This window comes from Xiphophorus couchianus, chromosome 18, assembly GCF_001444195.1.
Source record: "Xiphophorus couchianus chromosome 18, X_couchianus-1.0, whole genome shotgun sequence".
NCBI classification, from domain to species: domain Eukaryota; kingdom Metazoa; phylum Chordata; class Actinopteri; order Cyprinodontiformes; family Poeciliidae; genus Xiphophorus; species Xiphophorus couchianus.
The window spans coordinates 6,211,968-6,238,658 of record NC_040245.1 but is presented as its reverse complement, the minus strand read 5'-3'; the positions used below and the strand labels follow the sequence as shown (position 1 = coordinate 6,238,658).

Genomic DNA, 26,691 nt, shown 5'->3' with positions numbered 1-26,691 from the left:
GTACGCTTTTCTGCATTTACCAGGTGTGAACCACACTTCTTTTTTTGTGAATCTGTTTGCTTGTGACTTGTTTAACCTTCTCAGATGGCCTGGTGGATTGCATGGATCCAGACTGCTGTCTTCAGGCAACCTGTCACACCACCTCTTTATGCGTGGGCTCGCCCGACCCCCTGGACATCATCCAGGAGACGCAGATGTCCTCTGCACAGAGCAACCTGCAGACGTTCTACGACCGAGTGAGCTTCCTGGTGGGCAGGGACAGTACACACACCATCCCTGGAGCTAACCCCTTCGACGGAAAGTGAGTGACGATGTACTCTCAACGGATAACACCCAAGCTTAAAAGGCTTTTTTTTTTTTAATTCATAGAGCTATTTGTCTTATACATCATATACATTTTTGTTGCATTAGTAGAGTTCTGCGAATTCCAGCTACTACAGCAGCTCATGTTTATTTAGTGCCTCGCTAAGTATAACGCATTATGATTTAAGCCTATTTGCATTCAATTTAAAATTGACTAAAAAAATGTGTGATACAATAGGTTCTCTTCCATTCTAAGCTGGATTGCTTTTGAAATCAGTAAAGCAGCAACAAGCAGGAACAGATTTACACATTTGCAATGTTATGACCTGGATAAACTGTTATCTAGCACCACATTTTGCTGCAGTGACACGCTCTTGAACAGATTCATAAATCCTAAAACAATAATTGCATTTTTTAAAGCAGCTATTGAAGCACTTTGATTTTTGTTTTAAAAAAAAAAAAGGAAAATAATTCACATATATGGGGAAGCAGCTGCATTCAGTTGGGGCTCAAATTGGCAAAGAGTGTTTGCATGCATTGCTGCAAGGATGATGGACAAATGATGATGGACAAACATAGAATGTGGCAAAAAAAAGGAGGCAGCGTTCCCTCAGCAAGAAAGGCATCTCATATTCATGTATTGTTATTACTTCTACTGTAATCCATCTGTGGCTCACTCCCACAGGCAGAGCTCATGACACCCCAGTCGTCAAATTTGAGAACCTTTTAAATCAGGCAAGATAGCAGTCAGAATCCCATAAGATTGCTTCGATGTTTTCTAGTGTCTCCTTTTCTTTTCATCTTTTATCACATGCGTGGCAGGGTTGCTCATTTCCATACTACTTTATTATGTATCACTCTCATCTTTGTATATTATACTAATGTAGAAGACAAAGATGAGATTTAATATACACTCACAAAAGAATAAGATAAGAGTGTAAACACTTAAATGTTTTATGTGAAGAAAAGCTATTTTATTCTTTGTTGTTTTCTTGCTGGTAATATTCTTACGTCTTTTTGTGGTAGGCAACACCATGGGCTTAAACATCTTTATAATCAAGAGTATTCACTTAGAGAAACGCTTGAAATATAAAAGCTTTTTCTCATCATGCTGCCACTGCCATGCTTCACAGTATGGTCCTCCTGGAGGATGAACTTCTGCCTCTTTTTTAAGTCTTCGGCAACCTCTAACATGTTTTCCTCCTGGATTGTGTTTTACCTCAATCCATCTTCCTATCAACTTCAACCTGCTTTTCTTTCCCCTCGGAAGAAAAGCATGATACTGCGACCACAAGGTTGATGGTGGGCAAGTTTAAGTAACTTTTCTGCCAGAAATAGCTTTTGCCTGTTGGCCAAAATGTTCAGCTTTGGTCACAGCTGACAAGAGGACCTTCTTACACAGGTGTGTTGTTTGCCAAACCGCAAAGAGTTTCTCTATGCTTTTTTTTTTTTCCAACGGTGGGTTTCTTCTGGTCACTCTTCCATGAAGTTCAGTCATGTGAAATGGCCTATGGAACTCTGTTTATCTCAGAGAGTTTAGTTGGATAGCCATGTTGAGGTAGTTTTTTTTTAGTTTAATGATTTTTTTTTTTGCAGATAATGTGTTTTTTTAACAGAGCTCCATGAGGAATTCAAAGATTGAGATATATTTTTTGCAACCTAAAATACCGGGCTCTTAAGGGTGTAATGGATAGAGGAGGTTAAAGAAATATGACACCCACCTATTTGAGGTTCAGTATACATGGAAAATCCATTCCCGGATTTTTTTTTGTAGTGCGTTGCAAAATATTCAGAAGAAATGAGAAGCTAAAATACTTAGCGTAATGCTACTTGGCATGCTATTGGCTGGCATTTGCAAAGCAGTCAATTGGCTGTTGCCCTAAGAGCATCAATAAGGAAGACTGTAGATATTAACCTTTGCATTAGTTCTATGGTGGTTTCCACTGTGTGAATTTATGCCTATTAAGATTTATCTGATGTTTGAACTATTAAAATAGGCAGTAAAAAGCATCTTTAGAAGGGATCTCAAGTATTTGTATATTTATCCTATTTGCTATTCCCTTATGGTCCCTAACTTACACAAACTGTACGAAAAAGTTCAAATTGTGAAATTTTCTTTTCAGTGGAAAGGTATGTGGTCATTGTGGTTAAAGTATAACAAAATGTGAAGAAGTTCTTCTTCAACCCAATGCTTCAAAACATAAAATGCGTCTTTTTTTGGTCTTATTTTTTAATGCATTGCGACAACATCAGCTGTTACTTCAGCGGAAGCGCTCTGACATTTCCTCTCATTGACATTTTTCTGGCTCTCAAGAAGCACTCAGCATTTTGCAGTACGTCCCCGGACAGAGTTAGAGGCATGGAAGGTTGAGTAATAATCTTGTCTCTCACACAAGATGCGTCCATAAATAAGTAAAATGAAGAATCCAGAGATGAGCTGCAAGATCGTGGGGGCCTCGGCACACCTAAAAATATCGGTGATAATCTATTATTCATGCTTGGTATTCATTCCCCCACCCACTGACAGATCTGAGCAGTTATGACGAGGTGGCAGCGGTGGTGGAGGGGGCTTCAGACAGGCCTAGCCTCAGCATCTTTCCTTTGTGATATGCTTGCCTTGCTCACGTGATCATCTTTCTATTGATCCGCCGGCCACTTCCTCATGCTAGCAGATGTGTTGGACTTCTATTTCTGATGTTTCCGTCCGCAAAAAGCTGCAGAGGTGCCACTGAATAAAGCTTCTGCCACTGCATGAAATGTCTTGATTCCCCACCATGACACATAATACAACAGGCTGCCGAGGCCCAGCAGTCGATGCTGACCAGAATAGTAAACAGGGACTTTGTCTATGGAACAGTTTGGACAGAGATTGATGGTTGGTTTCTAATAGCGGGGCTGAAGTCATCCACTCCATTTGCTAGCTGGCACTTTTCTAATTTTATTTAGAGCTATTCTTTTTAGCATTAAGCTATTAAAGTCGGAAATAAAACCGTCGTAGTCTGTCCGAACGCCTTTTAGTAGCATTGTTTGCAGAAAAGAAATTAGTCCAAAGTGTTTTCCATTTGCACTCTGAGCGAGTAACATACTCGAGGAGAGGAAGGGATCCACGGTGACATGCTAACATTTGCATCAGGATTCACCCTGTAATCAAGTCATTTGTGTGGATAATGATATTTTTGTTGCGTGCATGGTAATGGGGGTGTTGATTAGGCTTAGTCTAAAGTTCTATATTTACCTCTGGCAAGCTGTTTTTATGGTGTCTGCACTACAATTATAGAGAAATGTGCTCTTCCTTCTTCATTGTATTCTTATAAAAGGGATTAAACTCCAAATTTCTTAGCAATATGTTTTTATGTGACATTTTCTACTGTTCATGCTGATAAAACCGCCATCAATAAATTAGTTTTTTTCTTTCGCTAAATTTATTACGATTATCTAAGTGAGACTCAGGGTTTCTGCACAGGTTTGGAATATATCGTCCCTGTCTGAGCAAGAATAGGAAGCAGAATAGAGAAAATATTTACATCTTCAAATTATGTCCTTACCCACTGTCTGAATATGGCGTCCATCATTTTTTGCCCATAAAAATCTACAGAAAATGTCAACATTAAAATTGTATATTGGAACTCTGTTTCGTGCCGTCAGACAAATACAGATTTATTTCACTCGGTTTGAGTATCGTTGTAGGCATTTTGTTGAAAAATTATCATAGGGTGAATTGTAGAAGATCTGGCCACAAGAAATAGGCATTTCTTTCAAAAATGTTTGAAAAGTCTGAAGTCAAACTAACTTTTTGGAAGTAATGTATAGTGTAATGTCACAGGAAATTAATATATTAAATGAGAAGGGGGAAAATGTTGGGGAAAATGTTTTTGTGGGGAAAAGAAAAATCTCATATTTCCACCCACTGATGCCTAACTGCAAAGTTAAAAACATCAAGACGCTGCTCTTAATTTTATAAGGATCATAAAAGATGCAACTTTTATGAAAAAAATATTCTTTACATATTTGTTAAAACTTTCACTACACCCTGACTATATAATATGAAACAGAAAAAAAATTCACTCCTCTGTTTCCCTCCTGTGCAGAAATACGCAGCTCAGTCAGAGGAAGTTCTTAACATTTTCAATCATTCTCGTGTATGCACTGCTCATGCCTTCCCCTTGTTCTTTTCTACAGTACAGCTTGGTCACTACAACAAAACTTGTTGTGAATGTGCAGGATAATTTGCAAGGCCATATATGATGCCGTATAAGCAGTTTTCCTGTAATGGTATGTTGTTTCTCTGACATTAGTACAGCTGCATGGTGTAGAAGAGCATGATTGACAAGCGCTCTGATTGGTGGTTTCTGACCGAGTGATGTATTTCTACAGAAGACAATAGGACCACAGGGAGGAGGCAAAAGGAGCTTGATTTTTTTTCACAGATTATTTGTTTCATGTTATACTGTCGCAACATACTGGTGGTAACAAATATGTAACACATATTTTTTATATCGTGCCAGCTGGAAATTTCTCAAGTAAAATCCCAATGTTCACTTTGTTCCTTCTTCATTTTGGTGTGAATATTTAAATCATTTCTCTCGACAGCAAGGAATCATTTTCCCATGGGCTTCACACAACCTGGGACGAGATAGTTCCACTTTTACAGCTTCATCTCGAGAAAACATGGATGGCTGGCTTTTCAAACAAATCCCTTCAATAAACTCACACCTGGAATGACTAATCAGGCACCCAGGATTTGACTGGGTTTTCTTTATTGGTTATTATATGTAAATGAGTTCAGAAAGTTCTTTAGGTGTGAGCCTAATCATTTATAGCAGTGTCCTCCTCCTTGTTTACGCTGCACTAGTGGACATCCAAGGACCTCTCAAGGAGACTTGGCCTAATTAACATAAAACTGGGTTCCTAGGGACCAGGCTACTGTGGGGTGAATGATCTTGCCTCTGGTAAGGACATGTTGAGGGCAGCTACTAACATGCTGGTGTTAATTGTTTCCAGTGCGTGGCAGTGTTTAAGGCCCAAACGTATTAAAAATAGCCATGGTCTAATGAAGAAGTGACAGTACAGCATTTATTAGAGGGACCAGCTTTTTTTTTTGCAAACAACGACAGAAACTACGGTCAACCATGACTTGGACCTTGATAATGATGGAGACAAGAGCTGACGGGAGGGGAGATGTGAGACAGCAAGGTCTCATCTCATCACTTTAGTAAGATTAGGAGGTGGGTTTGGATGACTTCCCACGATCGATTGGTGGGGACTGATGATCAGATCTAATTTACGAAGCTTCTAGAGACTTGTTAGACTGAGAATCTGTCGAGGTCTCGATAATCAGCCACGCGAGTCCTGCAAGCTGCAGTCCTATTTTTATTTATTTTTTTACAACGGCATTCTGCAATGGGAATGATAAATCCTTTTTTTAATTAGAACAGGGGCAAAGTAAAACTTTCTTATCACATTATCTCTCCATTCTCAATGAAAGAAAACAGTTTTAAAGGTGTAGAGAGCCACCTTTGTGTAAGAGCGCTTCCTGGATTTAGAGTTAATTTAACTGAGGTCCTGTTTGGATAGGAATGGTATTGTTGAAAACACCTGAAAGCAGCGCTGTACTTACAGAGTACAAAAAGCTTAACTTCTGGTTTAGGGTTAAATTAATCTGTACTGTAAACTTTCACTATATTGCCTGTAAATAATCTACTGAGATCATGTTTGTTGAGCTTCTTTCTGATTAAAATTAATCAAATAAAAGTTGGGGCCTTATGCTTTGGCTTATTCCCTTCATTTTCTGTTGTACGTAAGAACCTGCAGCACATTATTTCTGTTTTATAGTCCTTTAAAAAATCAGTTATGGCATATCACTTGTTACAGATTTACAGAACTGAGCTCCCTGCAAACCATCACTATTAAAGGTTTAACCAGATTTGCTGCCTTTTCAGCCTTAAAAAATTCTTCTTGCATCCTCTGTGCAATTAAAACTCAGCAGTATAGATACTGGTTATATTATGTGCTCTGACTGCCGGCTGCAATCTTTTATGACATTATAATAAAGGACAATTGTCGCATTTGTTAAACTTTTTTAATTGCTGCTTGTGAAGTCACTGAAAATGATCTTGGTGCAGAGTGCACTATGTGTGCATACGACTATTAGGTTTTTACTTTTTTTTTAAATTTAATGTGCAGTAGTTATTGGTCTCATTGTAAATATCTTCCAACAGTGAATAATTAATCTTTTGCACAAATCTGACTTTTTGTAAATCTGTATTTATTTCACTGGAATCAGTATCAGTGTGGTATAGAATGTTTGTGCTTACTATAGAAAATGTCTCCTTTTTGTTTCTTTTCTGTTCCTTTTTTCAAAGCAAAATATGAGACATAAAACCATGTAATTCAGAAGACTATATTTCTGAGCGACAAGATACACAATTTTATTGCTAATGGTAGCAAAAGTATTGGTGGGCATCGCTAACTAAAAAGTGAGTTGTGCTAACTCTAAAGTAATAATTGTAAACATGAGTTCAGCAAACTCAGCTAAAGCGCTAAACAAGTATGGTATTTTGCTGGAAGACACAGAAACAGAGGGGAAAATCTTGTTTGTATTTTCCTCAGTATATCTGGTCTAATAGTGTTTATGTTTCTGTTTTCTCCTGCACAGCCATGCTTGTGTCATTCGTGGGCAGGTGGTCACTTCAGATGGAACCCCGCTGGTTGGAGTTAACGTCAGCTTCATCAACAATCCGGCGTTTGGCTACACAATTACCAGGCAGGATGGAAGGTAAAAGTTGGCTGTTTTTATCTCAACATGGACTCAAACATCCACACAAGAAACAACAGATGCAATGTATTGATATTGCACTGAAGTGATATTCGTGTGAAAAATGTGATTTAGCTGAACTGCAGTGACTAAAAGCACAATCGCCACCACAAGCTCTGCCGCTATTGATCTGCTTTGTACTTTTGCCGGGTCCAATTTTGGAATTCTCGGCTCAATTCCCAGAGAAATCAAACAAAGCCCGTCTGGTGCGCTCACAAGTTCTGATACGGTTGGAGCAGAGAGGTGGCAGCGTAACTCATGCCAGCTCAGAACGCAGTGCAGATGGATATTATTTGATGATGGAGGAATCAAACAATGAAGTAATACTTGTTTAGTTGCTTAGTACTTTATTTCTTAATGTTTGTTTTTAATAATTATTGAGTAATTTTAAAGGTTTTGTTTTCATGTGAAGATGGTCACTGTTTTAATATTTATTTATTTTATGTTTCTTTGATAACTGAAGTGAAGATACAAACCTGCAGTGCCAATCAGAAGATCAAGAATGGGGTGCAAAAGTCACACTTTTTGTTTTTATTAACAAAATTCTACATACTGGCTTAAATTTAAACACAGGCCCCATGTAGCAAACTATACCTCTACCAAACACTTTTGGTAGCCATAATTAAGCTTCTGGCATAATTCTAGCTGTTTATTAATTTTTCTGGATAGAATAGTTGGGGTTTGTTTATATGCATTAGTTTATTACTGTAGACAGTGTGCATATTTCGTAAAGGTTTTAAATTAGACCATATCAATAACTTAATCTTGGTCTGCTGTGTGGAGTCATCGCTTTGTTGGAACCGTTAATTGTGACCAAGTTTGTAGGTCACAATCAATAACAATATCTATCGCAATAGACACATGATCAATATCAATAGAATATATGTTTGAGAGAATGTTGATAATTTCATTGAACTCCAATCCAGAACCGAGTTGTGCACATAACTTAACTGAAATCAAAGTTATTTTAAGTTTTAGAACTGTTGTTTTGGTAAAATGATGTTTCAAATAAATCATTAAAAACTCAACATCTAGCTTGATATTGATTCATTCCAGCGACTCTAAAAGCATTTTTGTTAGAAGATGGATCGTTCTTTAGAAAGACCAAAACCTTTAGATGGGCTTGAATTTGTTCCATGGAAAAAAGGAAAAACGTTGACATACAAAAAACTTATAATTTTCTGTCATTTTAAACTTTGCTCTTTTCAGGCACACAGTTTAGGATCAGATTGCGCAAGCTCCCTCAATCCCCTTTTATATCTCTGTTTTACTAGGGCCTTGTAGCAAACGAAGCCGATCTATCACAGCACAGCATGAATCTCTGTTCGCTCTCCAACTCCCACTTCTTCCTGATACTTTTATCAGCCTCATACTCTAAAGGTTTAGATGTGCCAGACGTTTGATCTTAATCATTCTTTTTTTCCATCACTCTATTACTCCCTTTTATACAGAAATTTCTCATCTTTACCTCGTCATCTTCCACTTCTTTACTTATTTTGTCTGACTTGCAGTTGCTCACATTTCCCCCTCTCTAATCTTCCTTTTTTTTCTGGCCACCTTCCTTGAGTACAGGTCTATGTCCTTTCCACTGACATGCCTCTTCTCATCTTTATCTTTCTCCCACATTTATGCGTGTCCCATTTTCTCCATGCATCACTCAGCTTTTCCTGTGAAAAGCTTTATACTCCTTTCCCCCTACCAGCATATGTGTAAACACTACTCCATCTCCCTGGTTCCCCCCCTGTAAACATGTCCAGTCTCCTGCAACTACCCCTGCAATCACTGTAAACAGGCTCAGTGCAGCGTGAAATCAGAAACGCACCTGTTCACCCACTTAGAAATGAGAAAGCTGTCTCAACTCATTTCTGTGATGTGTTCTTTATTTTCAAAGGGTTTACATTTTAAAATTACCCATTACCTGTGCTATCTTGAAAAGTTGTTTTGGTCCAAACAAGAGACTTGTGCAGTTTTTTTTTAAACTATGTGGGCTTTTTTTTTTCTTTTTTATATGAGCAGAGCATCAAGGCCCGAGTTTATAATGTGTAAAATGCTAACAAGAATTATGTGATGAGTCACAACACAATCAAAATGAAACAAATCTGTATGTTGTTATGTATGCAGTTTAAGATGGAATTTAAGATGCGGGCAATCGGAAAATTGCCCGCATCGGAAATTTTTGTCCAATGCGGGCATTTGATATTAATTTTCCTATTATTACCGATATCTGATGTTTACCGATATTATATGTATATTCACTAACTTTTTGACAGCTTAGAAAAACCTGAACATATCACTGCCTTTGCCACTGCTTCTTCTTCATTTAATCCAACCATAATTCTGTGTTGCGTCATTATCACTGTCACATGGCAACAAATACCACATGACTACATGACATAAACATTGCTTGTTAATATCAGCCACGTATTATTGATCAAACATGTACTTATAAGTTTAAAAAAGACCAACGTCGGCTGAAATCAATGTTAGTCCTGATGTATTGTCGTCCAATCGGAGCACACCACCACTTTGAAAAGCCCTGTTTTAAATCAAAATCACATTAATGTGTTGGAGTGTCCTAGTCAAAGTCCAGTTGAAAATTTTTTCAAGACTTGAAAATGTTGATCACAGATGCTCTCTGAGCTAATTGGCAAAGGTGAGGCTGGTAGAGAAAAATCTAAAACAATGTATTTTGAATACAAATCTATAAATAATTTTTACTTTTTAATCATTTTGAAAACTTCATAATATTTTCCTTCTATTTCACAACCATATATACTACCGGCCGGGGTCTTTCTGCATGGAGTTTGCATGTTCTCCCTGTGCATGCGTGGGTTCTCTCCGGGTACTCCGGCTTCCTCCCACAGTCCAAAAACATGACTGTCAGGTCAATTGGTTTCTCTAAATTCTCCCTAGGTGTGAGTGTGTGTGTGCATGGTTGTTTGTCCTGTATGTCTCTGTGTTGCCCTGCGACAGACTGGCGACCTGTCCAGGGTGTACCCCGCCTCTCGCCCGGAACGTAGCTGGAGATGGGCACCAGCAACCCTCCCGACCCCATTAGGGACAAGGGTGAACAGAAAATGGATGGATGGATGGATACTACTTGCATTGGTTTATTACTTGAAATTCCAATAAATTGTATTAAGGTTTGTTGTTGTAACATGATAAAATGTGAGAAAAAAACAGGACAAGTGAATCATTTAATAAGGATTTGCAAGCTAAAGCTAGCAGGTTCCTAGGCAACTTTCTCCATTTTGTAACATGGTGTTAAACTTGATTGATAACATCTACTAAATCCAGTAATTGATTGGCTCCCATGCCCACGGGTGTTTGTCCACAAGTGTTGAGTGTGTGCTTAGCCTGCCTAGTGTCATGCAAACTGACAGGCTGCCACTGCCAGACCGCTCATGGGTCACGGCAATATGTTGGCACCATTACAACAGCTCTGCAGCCTCCGGACCACTTTGCCGCTCTCACCCAGCCAAGGTTGAACCACAAAGTGTAGAACAAGCTACTTTTTTTTTTTTCTTTATCCCTGCAAACATTCAAATGCTTACCCTCAGGGGAAGCTTGACATAGCATATTCTTTTTATAGAACCTTAAACCAACAGGGAGGCTGCCTATTTCAGAGGCTTCTATTTGGACCTACTTCTTTACCTGTAATTTAGCAAAGGTGCCTCCTGTGTGAGGATGCGGGAGGATATGGCCCCGTCCCAGGGGCCCGGTAGGTGACCAGGTGCTAATTGGTTCTTAGCGAGTAGTGACAGGAGCTGCGGAAGTCCAGCGCAGGTGCTGCCATGTTGTTGTCACGATGCAGCCTGTTTACTGAAGCTAAGGTCAGAGTGGAGGCACAGGGCCTTTTAATGCAACAGCAGATGGGATTGCATTGCAGGGCTTTTAGACTGATGTTAGCGTGGACAGGCTTCGTCTGAGGGATCAATAAAGCAGTGGCGGCTGCCTTCATCCGGCACTGCAAAGCTCTCTCTGTGCACATAGAAATGAGAATAGAGCACAGCGTTCACACACATACAGATGAAACTGTTAAATCTGCTGTTTTTCTTCCCTAAAATAATATATTCATGCAGTTATAGTGAAAAAATGTGATCTTAGGATTGTGATCAATATAAGTCCTATTGAATATTCAGCATGTGTGTGCCTGAGAGACTGTTTAATAATGCCTAATGCTGAAAATAATCCTTTCTTAATAGCCTTCATTTATAAACCCATTCTTTATGACTGTCTGCCTCATTGTAACCGCGGCGATATGAAAGACAAAATGTGAATCAGTTCATCCTCTCTGTTTTTCCAGCTTCGACTTGGTGACCAACGGGGGCATAGCCATAGCTTTGCACTTTGAGCGCGCTCCATTCATCACTCAGGAGCACACTCTGTGGTTGCCATGGGGACGGTTCTTTGTCATGGACACCATTGTCATGCGGCACGAGGAAAATGACATCCCGAGCTGCGACCTCAGCAGCTTCTCCCGTCCCGTCCCTGTGGTGTCCCCGGCGCCGCTCACAGCCTTCGCCGGCTCCTGCTCAGAAAGGGGGACAGTGGTGCCCGAAATCCAGGTGATGCTCCATCTCCCGCCCTGCTCACTTCCCTGCAGGAGGAAACCTAAGTGGGTCTCTCCTTCAAATAACTTTTGCCTAACAGCTTGGAGAGGATCGTAACATTATTCATAAACTAAAGTGGAAAAGGAACCATGGCTCGTGGCTGTACTGTCATTTTTATTTCCCTTGTAAAAATGGCCAAATTAGGAAGTGTTCATTAGCAGACTGGCGAAGTCTGGAAAAGGAAGGAATTTGACTGAAGTACAGAGAAGATGTTAAAGTTCGGATTAGCATAAAAAAAGAAAAAGAAATTTTTCCCTTCCTTCCCATTTTTTTACTTCCTTTGTTCTGTCCTACCTTCCTGCCTTCTTTCCTCCTATTCCTACTATTTTGTTTAGTTTTTCATCCTACATTTGTTTCATCCTTTGTTCCATTTTTTTTCATCCTCCCCAACTTCCTACCATCCTTCTTTACATTCAACCATCTGTTTTGTTTATTCTTCCTTCTTTTCTTTCTTCATTCCTTCCTTTCATTCATTATCCATCTATCCATTGTAATATAACCTTGACTGAGTTCTTCTGCTGTTAAAATAATACATCAAAATGAATATAAAATTGATGATTGTCAACTTTAACATGCAATTATTACAAACAAATGTATTTCTAAACCGTTTTCTCTGGAGTATACGTCCAAATTTTTTTCATAGTCTGGATATATGTTCTTTTTTCCCTCATCATGACACTTTTTTTTGACTGAAGTGACTTGTAAATATGGTAGTTTCCTCAGCATGACTTTCTGTTTCTACTTGAACTATCCAGTAAAATTTGACTGGTAGAAACAGGTTGGAAAGGGGCAGCATTGTGCTTCTGTCAAATCCATATATCCATAGAAATTTTGTCTTCACTCTAACATGTTTTCTGACATTTCATTAAAATAACTTTAAACCGTAGAAGTAACCCTTGAGTCAATTAGCTTACAGCTCCAACCAGCCCATGCCTTGTTGCGGTGCAGATGCCACTTGCAGGTTAGTGCACTCAGATAAAGATCACAGGCGGAGGACACACACACATTCTTTTATGTGCCATGACAGAGAATGGGTAGATTAAGCTGCCTTTTAAAGCAGCGCCGTGCAAAGTCAGTCCTCAAGGACTGGTGTCCTGTATGCTTTGATGTTAACCCCTTTCACTCACACCTGAATCAAATGACTAGCTTTGACCTGAAAAATGTGTGGACTCCTGACTAAAACGTCCACATTTTATGATCATTTACAGAGAAACAAGTCAGCAAATTTGAAGTTATTGCTTTAACACATGCATGCACCACTTTGCTACAGGATTTGCTTTTAAATTTTCCACCCACACATTTGTTTGTCGTTCGCCCACATCTACATGTTTTATGTGTGCAATCGCACACTTGTATGTGTGTGCGCCTCATTTTGTTTGATCCTGTTTGTCTGCAGGCATATCTCTGCCCTTTACTTCGCATGATTGATGGCATATCTGTAAATTTAGTATGCAATTTAGTCTATTCATAGCAGCCCAGTTTTTAGAATTGTTTATATTCTAATAGTGCCACACAAGGACATCATCCCATTTACACTTGCAAAAGTGAATTTTGATCAGTCAACCACAAATAGCTGCAATCTGTGAGCATTTAAAAATAAATACATCAGAAGTGACATGTCCTCTGACCAATGTCGCTTTGAGCAGCTGTTTTGATTGCTGCTCTACATGTCGTTTTGGGCTGTGGAGACGGGCGACAAGAGGCGATTTAATTTTAGTCCAGAGGACCAGGCCAACCAAACCATTGCTGTCAGTCCTTGAACTTAAGTCTGTACACTGTGTAGTGTATGAAAGTGCTCATTTACAGCTTCTATCATCCAGCAGTTGATAAAGGTCTCATCTTGGAGTAAATTTCCTAAGGCAGCACTGTTATCTCTCACCAAGCTAAATTTATAACTAAATGTTATTGTACTGAATAGACTCGGAGCCCAAGGGCTTCCTTGTTATGCTGTTTTCATATGCATTGTTGGGGGGACTGCCGTTCTAATGAAGCGCTTGCAGTTATTAAATCCCCTCTTAGAAATGCTCATTGGAGTACTTTAAAAGAAATCCTTCATCAGATACCATTTTATCCATGAGCATAATTGTCCACCGGTTAGTGTTTCCTAACTTCCCTCGAGTGCCTATGTATGGTTTAAGGCATGTAATTAAAAGCACAAGACAAAAGACTTTCCCCTGACCAACTGAGTAACATTAATTATCTGTTTTGTCTGTCTGTCACTGTTTCGGTTTGGTACTGGAATTACAAATACATGAATCGCACTTGTTAATAAGGTGTAGAGATGCACAAATCAAGGTTTTCATGGTGGATACCAAATTCCCATTTTGAGTAATTGATTTTTTTTTCTCTTTAAATGTCCATCCATCCATCCATCCATCCATCCATCCATCTTCCTCCGCTTATCCGAGGTCGGGTCGCGGGGGTAGCAGCTTCAGAAGGGAGGCCCAGACTTCCCTCTCCCCAGCCACTTCTTCCAGCTCTTCCGGGGGAATCCCGAGGCGTTCCCAGGCCAGCCGAGAGACATAGTCCCTCCAGCGTGTCCTGGGTCTTCCCCGGGGCCTCCTCCCGGTGGGACGTGCCCGGAACACCTCACCAGGGAGGCGTCCAGGAGGCATCCTGACCAGATGCCCAAGCCACCTCAACTGGCTCCTCTCGATGTGAAGGAGCAGCGGCTCTACTCTGAGTCCCTCCCGGATGACTGAGCTTCTCACCCTATCTCTAAGGGAGAGCCCAGCCACCCTACGGAGAAAACCCATTTCGGCCGCTTGTATCCGCGATCTCGTTCTTTCGGTCATGACCCAAAGCTCATGACCATAGATGAGGGTGGGAACGTAGATCGACCGGTAAATCGAGAGCTTCGCTTTTTGGCTCAGCTCTCTCTTCACCACGACGGACCGGTACAGCGCCTGCTTGACAGCAGACGCTGCGCCAATCCGCCTGTCGATCTCCCGCTCCCTTCTTCCCCCATTCGTGAACAAGATCCCGAGATACTTAAACTCCTCCACTTGGGGCAGGACACCCCCCCTGACCCGGAGAAGGCACTCTACCCTTTTCCGGCTCAAGACCATGGCCTCGGATTTGGAGGCACTTATCCCCATCCCGGCCGCTTCACACTCGGCTGCGAACCGCTCCAGCGAGAGCTGCAGATCACGATCTGATGAAGCCAAAAGGACCACATCGTCTGCGAAAAGCAGAGATGAGATCCTAAGGCCACCAAATCGGATCCCCTCAACACCTTGGCTGCGCCTAGAAATTCTGTCCATAAAAGTGATGAACAGAATCGGTGACAAAGGGCAGCCCTGGCGGAGTCCAACTCCCACCGGAAACGAGCCCGACTTACTGCCGGCAATGCGGACCGGACTCTGACACCGGTCATACAGGGACCTGACAGCCCGTATCAAAGGGCCCGGTACCCCATACTCCCGGAGAACCCCCCACCCCTCTTTAAATGTGAAACATTAAAACAAAGCGCAGCAGATGTTTTGATAAAGGCACCTGTAGAAATCTAGCTATAAATGAGGGAATTGTGTACCGGTAATAAATATGATTTTTTCAGGATTTGTCCATCTGATCACCAATCACAGCTGATCACTGGAATATTATGACCTTTGACCAATTCGTTGGTGAATCTCTAGTTAGTGGGCTGTTTTAGGACAGATTATCTGCTGCAAGGTAGGAGATGTAATCATGTAATCATGAGATGAACCCAGCCGTGGCTGACTGAGGCAGAACCGGTTAAAGCCAATCTCGGGTAGGAGTGGTTTAAAAGAGAAGGGACACTGGTTCTTGAGGACTTCCTTTTACTTCACAGTCATAAATTACTTCTTAATGTACTTATTTAGTCACTTTACAAACAGAAATGAAAAATGTGACTGGGCATGGGCTGGTTTCTGTTCTCAGGTTTTAAAACTTTATGGTTTTGAAAGTAGTAACATTTTCTGCCATACCATTTCTAAAACTTTGTCATTTTATAAGAGAAAATGTACCAGATGAACAAAGTTTAACACAACGCTTCCCCTCCCCAGCTAGTTTCTGCCAGTCCACTAACCGAAAACAAAACTCCTTTTTGGGCTGCATATATGTTTCTGATTGCAAGAAATATCAACATCTGTGGATTTATAAAAATGCTCTTACCCAAGGAAGAGCATATGCATATTAATGATCACACTAATCACAAATATAGCATTTAATATGTTATCTGAGCAGCAGGTGTTGCAGTAATATAGAAATACTGTGAGACGGTAGAGATTTTTTTCAAGGTGGACAAACTGAGAAAAACTCATCCTTGTCAATGCCTAACCTTGGCTTTTGATAAAAATACAATACAAATACTCCTGCTATGTAGCACAAACATGTACTTAATCTTAATTTGTCACCCACCTATAGAAGATTTTTTTTTCGTTTCCTTTCTTTTAATAACTTGAGTTTTTTTTTTTGCCCACAGTCTCTACAGGAGGAAGTGCGTATACCAGGGACAGAGATGAAGCTCAGCTATCTAAGCAGCAGAACTCCAGGTTATAAGTCAATTCTGAGGGTGACCCTCACGCACTCCACCATTCCTTTCAACTTGATGAAGGTTCACCTCATGGTGGCTGTGGAAGGCAGGCTATTCAGAAAGTGGTTTCCTGCAGCTCCCAACCTCTCCTATGACTTTGTGTGGGACAAGACGGACGTCTACAGCCAGAAGGTGTATGGCCTCTCTGAGACCTTTGGTGAGTGATGAAATATATTTTTCATATGGTGTGGGTTTTTTTAAAATCCAAAGCACATGTTACTCAGCCCTTGTTTCTCATCTTTGCGCTTTTTTTTTGTAGTTTCAGTGGGTTTTGAGTATGAATCATGCCCAGACCTTATTCTGTGGGAGAAGAGGACTGCTGTACTACAAGGCTACGAAACAACCGCCTCCAAACTTGGAGGGTGGACAGTAGACAAGCATCATGCTCTAAATATCCAGAGTGGTGAGTCAACTAAATATTCCTTTGAAAGCTCTGGTTCTCAATGGCTTGTTTCTTATTACATCGGTTAAAAAGATAATTTTACCAATTTCACTCAAACAGCATGTGATGCTGAGGTTGACGAATTTATTCCAGTATTTATCCCATTGCTAAGAATGGATTATGTTTGGTTATTATTTTAAGCAACTCACTGCCTGTGAGAGTACAGGAAGACACCCCAAAGTCGTGTAAATGAAGTATTTTCAGTCTTTGATATTTTTTGTTAAATGGTGATTGGAAAATCTGAAGGCCACCCATAATTTTGACAAATTACAGTTCACGCATCACTTGGTGGAAGTGTGCAGACATTTTCAACTTTACGCACTGAGTACAGGAAACTAAATTAATCAAACCAACAACAAAAAAAACCTCTTTTGAGTATCATTTCTGACCAGAACTTAATGCATCTCATTGAAGTATATGTTAGTCAGAAAATTTGCTCTCATAAAGAATCCCATTTTACTTTTGCTTTTTGCTTTTATTTTAAAATCAATTTGATTTTAAAATAAGGAAATAAATTAACTTTTTCAGAAAACAAGATGGATACATTTCCTTCTGTGGAATGTTGAAATGTAAGGAAAAATAAAAAAAAGTGCATAGTTTCTAAAACATTATCATTGGTATTTTTAGTGGAATTGTGTCCTGGAATATCAATTTAGTACATAAAAAACTGGTCAAGCCGACATTTGTTTTGGAATTTATATGTAAAACATTATTTGATTCTTTATCATTTTAAGCCAGAGTTATTAACATTAACACAACTTCATACCATGCATTTTCATTTGTTTTTCTCTGTGCTGTATGTATTGTAGACTTATTAAACGCGCCACAGAAGGCTGAGTCCGACCCAATCTGACCATCAGGCTAATAATTTTGGCACAACCTGGCCTTAGTTTCGGCCAGGTTGGGCCCATGCCATAAACCCACTTCACATTTTGCTCATGCAAAATTGACCAAATCTGCCACACGTGCTTGATCTAATGGTTGTGATACAGTAAACCAACCAGCATTTCTGTTATGTGACATTTTTTTCCGTGCAGCTATGTCATTCAGCTTTAGTTAGATCTGACTTTTTATATCTGCCATAAATCTTCAGGAGGAAGTGGGTCAATTTCCTTATTGCCGACAAATTACTCCTCAAAGGCAGCGCTAGGAATACGTTTTGGCAGCACCTGTCACTAGCAAGGCTTCACAGTCTGTTTTGCGTCTGGAGAGTCTCATCTAAGGAGATGAGGCATACTTGAAAATTGCTCAGAAAGGTGGCACTTTGATCTATAAGGCACCAAGCCTGGACATGGTGTCCAGAGGATGGATAGAAGTGCCTCCCGGCTTTTTAAAACAGCACTGCCAGTTTCTCCACCCTCACATCCCCTTCCCCTCCCCTGTTTGGCACCTCAGCGTCTCATCCATGCCCAGCATTTTTAGAATCATCCCTAATTTAATTGCTGTCAGACTGCTGCTCAGAGCAGCAGCAGTCCCAAAGATTAAATCACGTCCCAGGAAAGAGATGCTTGGCTGATCGTTTCTGATAGCCCACATGTTGTTCTGCTCTGAGAAGTCAGGTCACCAAGTACCATCAGAAGCAGAAAAACCACCGCAGACATCCAGATGCTGAATTTCAAATATGATTACATTGACTGACCAGCAGGAACATCTTTTCATTTACATATTTGGGGATTTTCCAATAATGAATTGGCACCAGTGATGTGAAAAATATCAACTCTGTCCATGTGTGTGTGTTTCTGAATTCTTGACTCTGAAGCCCCTGAATTTGGAGTTAGAGAAATGAGAACAATGCAGGTGTGTTGATATTTTAGTCTGTGTGATTAAGATTGTGTTTGTGAGGTGTATTTTTCTTGCTCCAAGAGATTTCACTCGAGCCACAGCTCTTGGTTTCCATTTTGGCGTGAAATTGTGCCTGTGTTTTCATCCACTGAGATGACCTCTTATTGCAAACACAGGCCCGCCTTGCAATTTCCACTCCTTTCGCCACAGATACAAACCTATTTAAGGTCACATCATTTTCTAATCTGTCTTCAATTACATTCTTCTTTTTACATTTGTGATCCGATCAAACTTTGCCGCAGTGTAAGATTGAGTCTAGAGGTAATAATTTCTCTTGTATAAGGAGGATAAATTGAGGTCCTTTGTGTTGTGCATTTATATGACTTGCAGCCACCTGGCTGCTGTCTGTGACTGGGAAAAAAGTACAATTCCTGAAGTTCATAAAGATTTCAATTACAAATGAAAAAATCTAAGTAATAAATATGTTAAGGTAACCTATATATTTCTATGCAAAACTGTATCTGTTTGAACATACTAATAATTCCTGAAAGACATTTTATTGTTAATTTTCAATTTCAATTTATTAACTTTTTTCTTTAACTTAAAGAAAAAAGTTATCGTTTTATAAAAAGAAAATATAGAAATCTGTTGGAGAATTGAGCTTAACAGACTTGCAGTTTTAGTTGCAGTGAAAATGTTGACTTAATACAAATTAATGTCAACCTTTTTTTGACTTGCTGGTAAAAAAAAAAAAAAAACATGCATCGCTTTCCAATTCAACTCTGCAAGTTTGTGGTTGTTAATTTGGCACAATAAAAAAAAGTATAGATACTTTTGCAAGACACTATAAGTATTATGAAAAATCTGAATGCATCCGTTGACCACAGGGCTTTAAATTTGTTCCTCTTGTCAATCAATCAAATTTTATCCGTATAGCACTTTACAACAGTGACCACTGAACTGAAGTGATTTCTATTAGTGCAGTAATAAAAAAAGAGAATAGAACAAAAACAACAAGATGGCATTAATAGGAACAAAAAAGTATCCCAGTGCTACAATGTGCTGAAAGCAGTTCCAAACAAATGCGTTTTTACCTTAGCTGTAAACCAAAATTGGTCACTGATAGTTTGCAATTCAAAAGGTAATAAATTCCATAGTTTTGGTCTTTGACCTAGGGACTTCTAAAAGATTTTGGTCATCAATCAAAGAGCCCTGACTCTTCAAAGTGCTTATAGAAGATCAAAAAGAAGGCGCAATGCCATGAGAAACATTAAAAACAAACATTATTTTCCATTATCTTGTGCGTAAAATATATGTTTAAACTCTGCTAAGCGTAAAGTGCTTTGCAGGTGTCACCTGTATGTTTTCTGTGTCCTCATCAGGCATTCTTCACATGGGCAACGGAGAGAACGTGTTCATCTCCCAGCAGCCGCCCGTAATCGGCAGCATGATGGGAAACGGGCGCAGGCGCAGCATCTCCTGCCCCAGCTGTAACGGCCTTGCTGACGGAAACAAACTCCTGGCCCCCGTGGCTCTGGCTTGCGGCTCAGATGGAAGTCTGTACGTGGGCGACTTCAACTATGTGAGGAGGATTTTCACCACAGGGAACGTCACCAGCGTTCTGGAGCTGAGGTAACTGAGGAGTAGCCTAACATTCGCTGAGGACTACGAGCAGCTTAAATGGGCTTATACACAGGCTATAAACTACCTAGTGCAATTGAGATAGACAGAAATGCCCTAAAGGCAGAGGATTGATGGTCTGCCTCTTATTCACCTGCATCAGCTGGAGTTTGGTCCTTCGAAGGACCTTAAAAGGATGTAATAGGACTTCAACAGATGATGTCCTGGAAACAATACAGCAGTTTCTTCGGCCACTTAATGTGTTCACAGTTAAAGATAAAAGAATGTTTATAGTCAATTTTTTTCTCTTGCTTAATTCCATCCACTTCTTTTTGAATTTTTCTACTAACAACTTACCAGTTCTTCTTCTTTCTGTTCTTTCCTCTCTCACTTTTCCTGCTTTTGGTTAACTTTAAAAGAAATAAAGACTTCAGGCACAGGTAAGCCCTACATAAAAAATTTACCATCACCCTGTTTGTTGTTACAATTTCATTAGTTGTTTGTCTTTGTTGGAATCACAATTTATGAACAGTCATCAACATTTAAGAGTGAGCCAGTTTATTAGGTACATCTGGATACAGTTTAACATACCCAAAGGAGAACAAAGCTTCACTTTTTACCTTTCTACTTTGTCTCTCTTTAAACAAGCACTGGTGTAAGAATGTAGCGATGAAGGAAAGCGTTTAAAGTTCAGAATTAATTAGCACAATATCCTTTTATGATTTGTTATGCATGTATTTTCTAAATAATTTACAACTGAAAAGTCCTTAGATCTGCAGACTTTTTTTCCCCATGTGACGTGGTTCGATTTACATTGTGCTTTTTTGCAATCAGACTTAAATTTGTAAACAAAAACTACCTATTGTGTACATTTGTGCCACTATTGCAACAGCAAAATTATTTTTAATGTCAATGCTGTTTTGGTGATGAAATATTTCTAATTGTGGAACAGCGTCAGCTGAATGAGTGTGCCCTAGCCCTTAACATGCTGGCAGCAGCATCGCTAATCAGAAAACAGCAGATCAGGTACAGTTTTATTACAATTGTTACATGCAGCAGTAGCGTTGGCAACATTGAATGGCATATTTTTACGATAATCCTCACCAACAGTGGTGCGTAAAGTCAAAAAGACATACATTTCTTGTAGTTGGTTCAGCTCAAGACTGGACTGCACCAGAGTTTGTTTAGAAGCTGACCAAAACCACCTCAAAAAGTGGGTCTCGGCCCAGTTGTTTGGTCCGCCCCCGAGTTCATTTCAGTGGATTCACAACTTCACAAAATGTCCGGACCGATGGGGGAAACAAACTTTGATCTGATTAAAGCAGACCAAATGTGTCAGCTATGAGGACACCTTTAAACGAGCAAGACGTCTGTAACATTGAGCATTGTAACAATGTTTGGTGAAAATTCAGCACAAATGTTTTATACTAACTATCAAGCACAGTGGTGGAAGAGTGATGATTTGGACTTATTTTACAGCCACATGATCTAGGTGCCTTGCAGTATCCAGAATTTAATTTTTCTTTATTTTTCTCTGCAGATGAGTACTTATTTTCCCTACCACAAAATCTCCGCACCCTCTTCAGATTTTCTCAGCCAGGACTTTAGTGAAGCAATGTCTGCAAAATGCCAGATAACTAGACGTACAAACACCTCTTACCATTTGTTGAGCACAGTGGACATGGGTTGATGATATTGCCTTGCTTAACTGTCACTGAATCAGTGTAGTTCTCAGTCTACAAGTCAATTTTCAACTCTGCAACCAATGCATTATGGAGTCAAATGTGAAGCCATCTGTCCACCAACTGAAGATCATCCACAGCTGGGTTTTTTAAGCGTTTAAGTTGTTTTATGAAAAAGGCTGGGTCAAAATTTTGAACTTATAAAACAATTCTTTGTTTAATCCAACTGTGGAAATGTAGAATCTACTGACCATTTTTTGAGGCATGAAACCATAGAATTAAAACCAGCTGCGGTTTCATTTTGCTATATCTGCAGGTTAGTCTAATAAAATGACTATAGGTAAAGATTGTATCAGTAGCTTAAGATACAGACACCTCATTTTCCATGGCAGGAGGCAACAAGGGAAATCTCAGTGTGCCCTCTTCAGATGCTGTGTCTCAGGTGAAGGGCTATTGATTGATTTTCTGTCTAAGGGCCTTGACTTAAGCTCTGAAACACATAGTACAAATGAAGATAAAAAGCAATGCAATACTGGTCACTTGCTCTTGTTTTCTATTATTTTTCTGTCACCTTATTTCTCAATTTCTTTTTTTTTTGCACAGGTTAAACGTTATTTTCCTTTTACACATTAGCTTACACATTATACATGAGCTCTGCTCTCAGGAGCTCCACTAAAGAAATGTCAGAGCGGCAGTTCTTTATACTCTGCATGCTACATTTGCATCTTAAAAATGAGATTTGTCCAGGAAAGGTACAGCAAGTGTTGGTTTAAAATGGATGACCATTTCCTGTTCATGTAATAGCTGGCGATAGGATTGGGAATTGGGTGATTTAACTGTAGTTCTCTAGTGATCTATCTAAGTACATCCCCATCCTCTACGACCAATTCCACAATAGCATGCAACAAAATCCAATGATTTTACAAAAATTATAAGTTTATAATTATAAGTAAAATTATTATATTACTGTAAATGGCATATATACTGGAGGTCACAGCTTAATGTTAAGCAACACACCAGGGAGTTTACCAGCATGTAAAACCAGCAGTGTTTTACATGCAACTAGAAGACTGAAGTTAATTCACATATCAGAAACCACTTACTGAGATTTACTACTGACCAACAGTATTATGAGTATTCAGTGTACAGCTACATCTAAAAAGTTAGAAAATCATTAAAAAGTTGGCAACCAAACACAGACAGTAGAGAGTAAGAAATAAACATAAATACAACATCTGATGACGTTATATAGCATGTAAATTATAATCTCAAAATTAAATTGGGCTTGAGGGTTGCAGTCTTTCAATGACAGATATGATTTCAATTGATGTTAGCACATTAGCATTAGCTTCTGCTAACTACCATGTCAGTGTTGTGCTTTAGCGGAACTAATTTTCTCGAATAGTGCTTTAGTTTGCGGTGCCCACCACTGCTGAGTGTTAGATTTTTTAAATAATTTATTTTTAGTAGGAAAAACAGTTTGAGACGCAGAGTACTTTTAAGTGTGTATTTATATATATTTATAATAGGTGCTTGACAAAATGCGGTAAAATTGAGCAAACTCATTCATGTTTTTCTCTAGAATGCCATTTGACCATTTTTATGTCAGAAATTGTGATACAATCTTGAAGCTCATTTTACCATTAATTTTCAAAAATTAAGCTAAAATATTTTGGCCATGCCAACTGTACCTATTGGAGATTTTCTAATTTTCTCTGAAATAGTACAAAAATAGTATTTTGTTGAGATGCACCTATATTCTCTTTGCCAGCACATTGCATCTGATTTGTGTTGAAAAGCAGCCAATGAGTCGGTTGGGTCACTTGTCGTGTTTCGACACATGTGCCTGAGGTTTCCTGTCACCACTGATACACTGAAGGTCAAGTGTCATTTAATATTATGTACCCAAGATGAGAATAGCACAGACCCACTTGCCTTCCCTCTTGTATTTTAGAAACATAGGCTAGTGGTGCTGTCACGCTAAAAGAACCCCCAAGGTCTAACCTGAAATACTGTCTTAATCCACTTTGAATGACGCCAAGATGACAGGCCTCTCCACAAAGCTAATCTGTTCTGGCAGAATTGTGCCATACGCTGACAATAATAACTGTCAACATGTTTAATGTTGCGACAAAAATTACTTTGCTGAACACTTTTTATTTACATTTTTATTTTCATAAATAGTTTCACAGATAAATATTTTCAGATCACCATGATAGAGTGATGCCATTCTATCATGGTGGCATCATGATAGAGTGATGATGTGCAACTGTGCAACATTTTGCACAGTTGTTTAGCTGTGCAAAATGTTAAACCAGCAAATATTTTTGCACCACTCAGTATTCACTCATGTCAAGAAAGAATATGCTTAAATCAAAACCTCTGTATATACTGTAAAAGGCATACAGTTATTTGTACTAACAGTGCTACCACATTTATTGGCACCTGAAGAAAAGCTCTGTGGAGAAAAAGTATATTTTTCTATTTTGTTGGTGTAGCAAGAATAACACATTTTTGAAAAATCTCTGCAGCTTTTATTTTGGGTACATTTGTTTAATATATTTAAAAAATATCAAGTTAAAAGTCATTCTTATTCAAAATCGCCTGTAACGTTGTTATTGTACCGAAAACCAATAACGAAACTTTTAAAAATATATTTTTTCACATTTTTAAGTTGTTCTTTGTTTCAATAATTTATTGTTATAAATGCCACATGATGCAGCAACTTATTTCTTGTAGCCACTGTGCTTGATGAGGATCCATTTTTATAGTCTGAGAACAAAAGGGAAGGAAAGATGAAGAAATCATCAAAGCTTACTGCCAGTTCAGGTACCACGTCTCCATAACAACCATTGTATGTCGCTACGAGCAGACCTTTTAAAAGCTGTTCAACATATTTGCTGAGGCGCATCAGCACACTGATGACATTAAGTAGCTATCAATAGTGGCCGTCAAAAAAGAAAACCACATCATTTCAAGCACCTACAACAAGGTCATGGGATTTTTGTGTTACAAACTCACACAAGTCTGCCATAGGTCGTCAGAGTAATATTGAGTGTTTGGTGACAAACACTTCCTGGACCACCGTCATGTTTATCAGAGGATATGTGATTCTGTGGGCCTGTTTGTGTTTCAAAGTGCATCTTTGAGCTACCTGCAGATTTTAAAATGAAACTTGGGTGGGCTTTACCAGAAAATTGAAAATGAATCACAGTTGGTTCTGTCAACAGTATACTGACCTTTGGCGAAATAGGTGATCAAATCTGCCCAATAAATGTTTCCCCATACAAAACTTTACCCCTCTTCAGTGGCCTCTGCAGTCCCCAGACATAAATGCAAGAGAAAACCTACGAGTTGAGCTGGAGCATAAGAAAGGACCCTGGATGATTTCAAGAGATTACTATAGCAAAAATGAATTTATTTCAAGGCTTTTTACGCATCTTTACCAGGGGGGAAAATAAATGTGGCAGGCGAGGTATGTTTTATAAGTCAGAAAATATCCATCGATTTTTCTGCAGAGGCTTGCATCTATCACAGAATGCAGCAGATTTAACAATAAAACAGTCCTATCTGTCACCTCATTTGTCCCTGTATGGATTCATAAAGAGCTCTCTTTTGCCATCTTTGTTTTTCACCATCTATCTTCATTTTTGGAAACCAGGAGATTTTATGTATCTTGGCTGTGTTTGGTTCTATTGTCTGTATGTCACTGCTGGAAATCTCGCTGAGCTTTAAAGGATTACTTTGTTGATTTTGCTGGGAATTACATGGGATATGTTTCTGCACAAAGATATCTGCCTGATGGATGCCTAATGTCTTTGGATTTTTGGTTCAGTGTTATTTGCCTCTTACCAGCAGTAGCAAGGTAAAAATAAAATACAATGCATTTGTATTTGAAAGAGTAACCAGACTGCTGCGCTGTAATGGCTGGTTTCCCTTTGTTGTTTTCAGATAAGATAACAGGAGTTTCCTGTCTCTCTTTTGGGGTAATTAGGATTTTTGTCAAAGGAACTACTGGACCCAAAAGACTAGTACCCATCCAACTGTTTCTTTTCTTTTGTATTCTGAATTATGCTTGAACTGTTGTTGAACTCATTGTAATTTGAAGGGTACAAAAAGGGTCAAAATCTATTTTTGACCCTTTTTCAGAGGTCCTTGATTCAGACTTTACTGTAGACGACTCTACTCCTACGTCACGTTTAATCTCATTTCACTTTGTCATGTTTAATCTCATTCTATTTTTTTCTTCCTCCTATGTCCTGGTTTTAAACTGTAATTGTGCCCAATTGACTCTCTAAATGGCTTTTGAATCCATTTTAATTGTATTACACAATGTTTCTTATTGAAAGCGATGTAGCTGCTTCCAGTTTTATTGACTCCTTCTCTCTCCCTTCGCTTTGCTCAGCAACAGCCCTGCTCAGAAGTACTACCTGGCCTCCAGCCCTGTGAATGGCGCGGTGTACCTGTCCGATACAGGCAGCAGGAAAGTGTTCAGGGTCAAATCTCTGACTGTTGTGAACAACGTTGCTAAGAATCTAGAGCTGGTTGCTGGAACCGGTGACCAGTGTCTCCCATACGATGACGCTCGCTGCGGGGATGGAGGGAAAGCTGTTGAGGCCACTCTCACCAATCCCAGAGGTAATGTTTCACCAGAGCTGGATTGAATGATCAAGGCACCTTCATTGACTGGAAAAGCATGGAATAGTTTGGAAGTTAATTAAAGTAATTTTCTGATCTCTGTAAGAATGGAAAACAGAATATAGAATACTTGGAAACATACATCTATCTTTATATTTTCATTCCTCCTTCTTTCATTTGTTCATTCCTACCATTTTGTTTAGTTTTCATCATGTTTGTTCCTTCATTCTTTCCTTTGCTCC

The 26,691-nt window shown here is 39.3% G+C and overlaps 1 protein-coding gene across 10 annotated transcripts in view; it reads left to right on the top strand.

Annotated features, from left to right (window-relative positions):
* Positions 1 to 26,691, top strand: part of tenm4 (teneurin transmembrane protein 4) — a 220,864-nt gene that overhangs the window by 154,672 nt on the left and 39,501 nt on the right. For 7 of the 10 annotated variants that reach the window (XM_027998907.1, XM_027998905.1, XM_027998908.1 and 4 more), the window contains 8 exons: positions 85 to 301; positions 6,959 to 7,078; positions 11,424 to 11,685; positions 16,175 to 16,442; positions 16,545 to 16,688; positions 19,892 to 20,141; positions 20,549 to 20,569; positions 26,217 to 26,449. In XM_027998907.1, coding sequence (XP_027854708.1) covers positions 85 to 301; positions 6,959 to 7,078; positions 11,424 to 11,685; positions 16,175 to 16,442; positions 16,545 to 16,688; positions 19,892 to 20,141; positions 20,549 to 20,569; positions 26,217 to 26,449 — 1,515 coding nt within the window. The remainder of the gene's footprint in view (positions 1 to 84; positions 302 to 6,958; positions 7,079 to 11,423; positions 11,686 to 16,174; positions 16,443 to 16,544; positions 16,689 to 19,891; positions 20,142 to 20,548; positions 20,570 to 26,216; positions 26,450 to 26,691) is intronic. The other 3 variants (XM_027998909.1, XM_027998903.1, XM_027998900.1) reach the window with 1 other exon arrangement.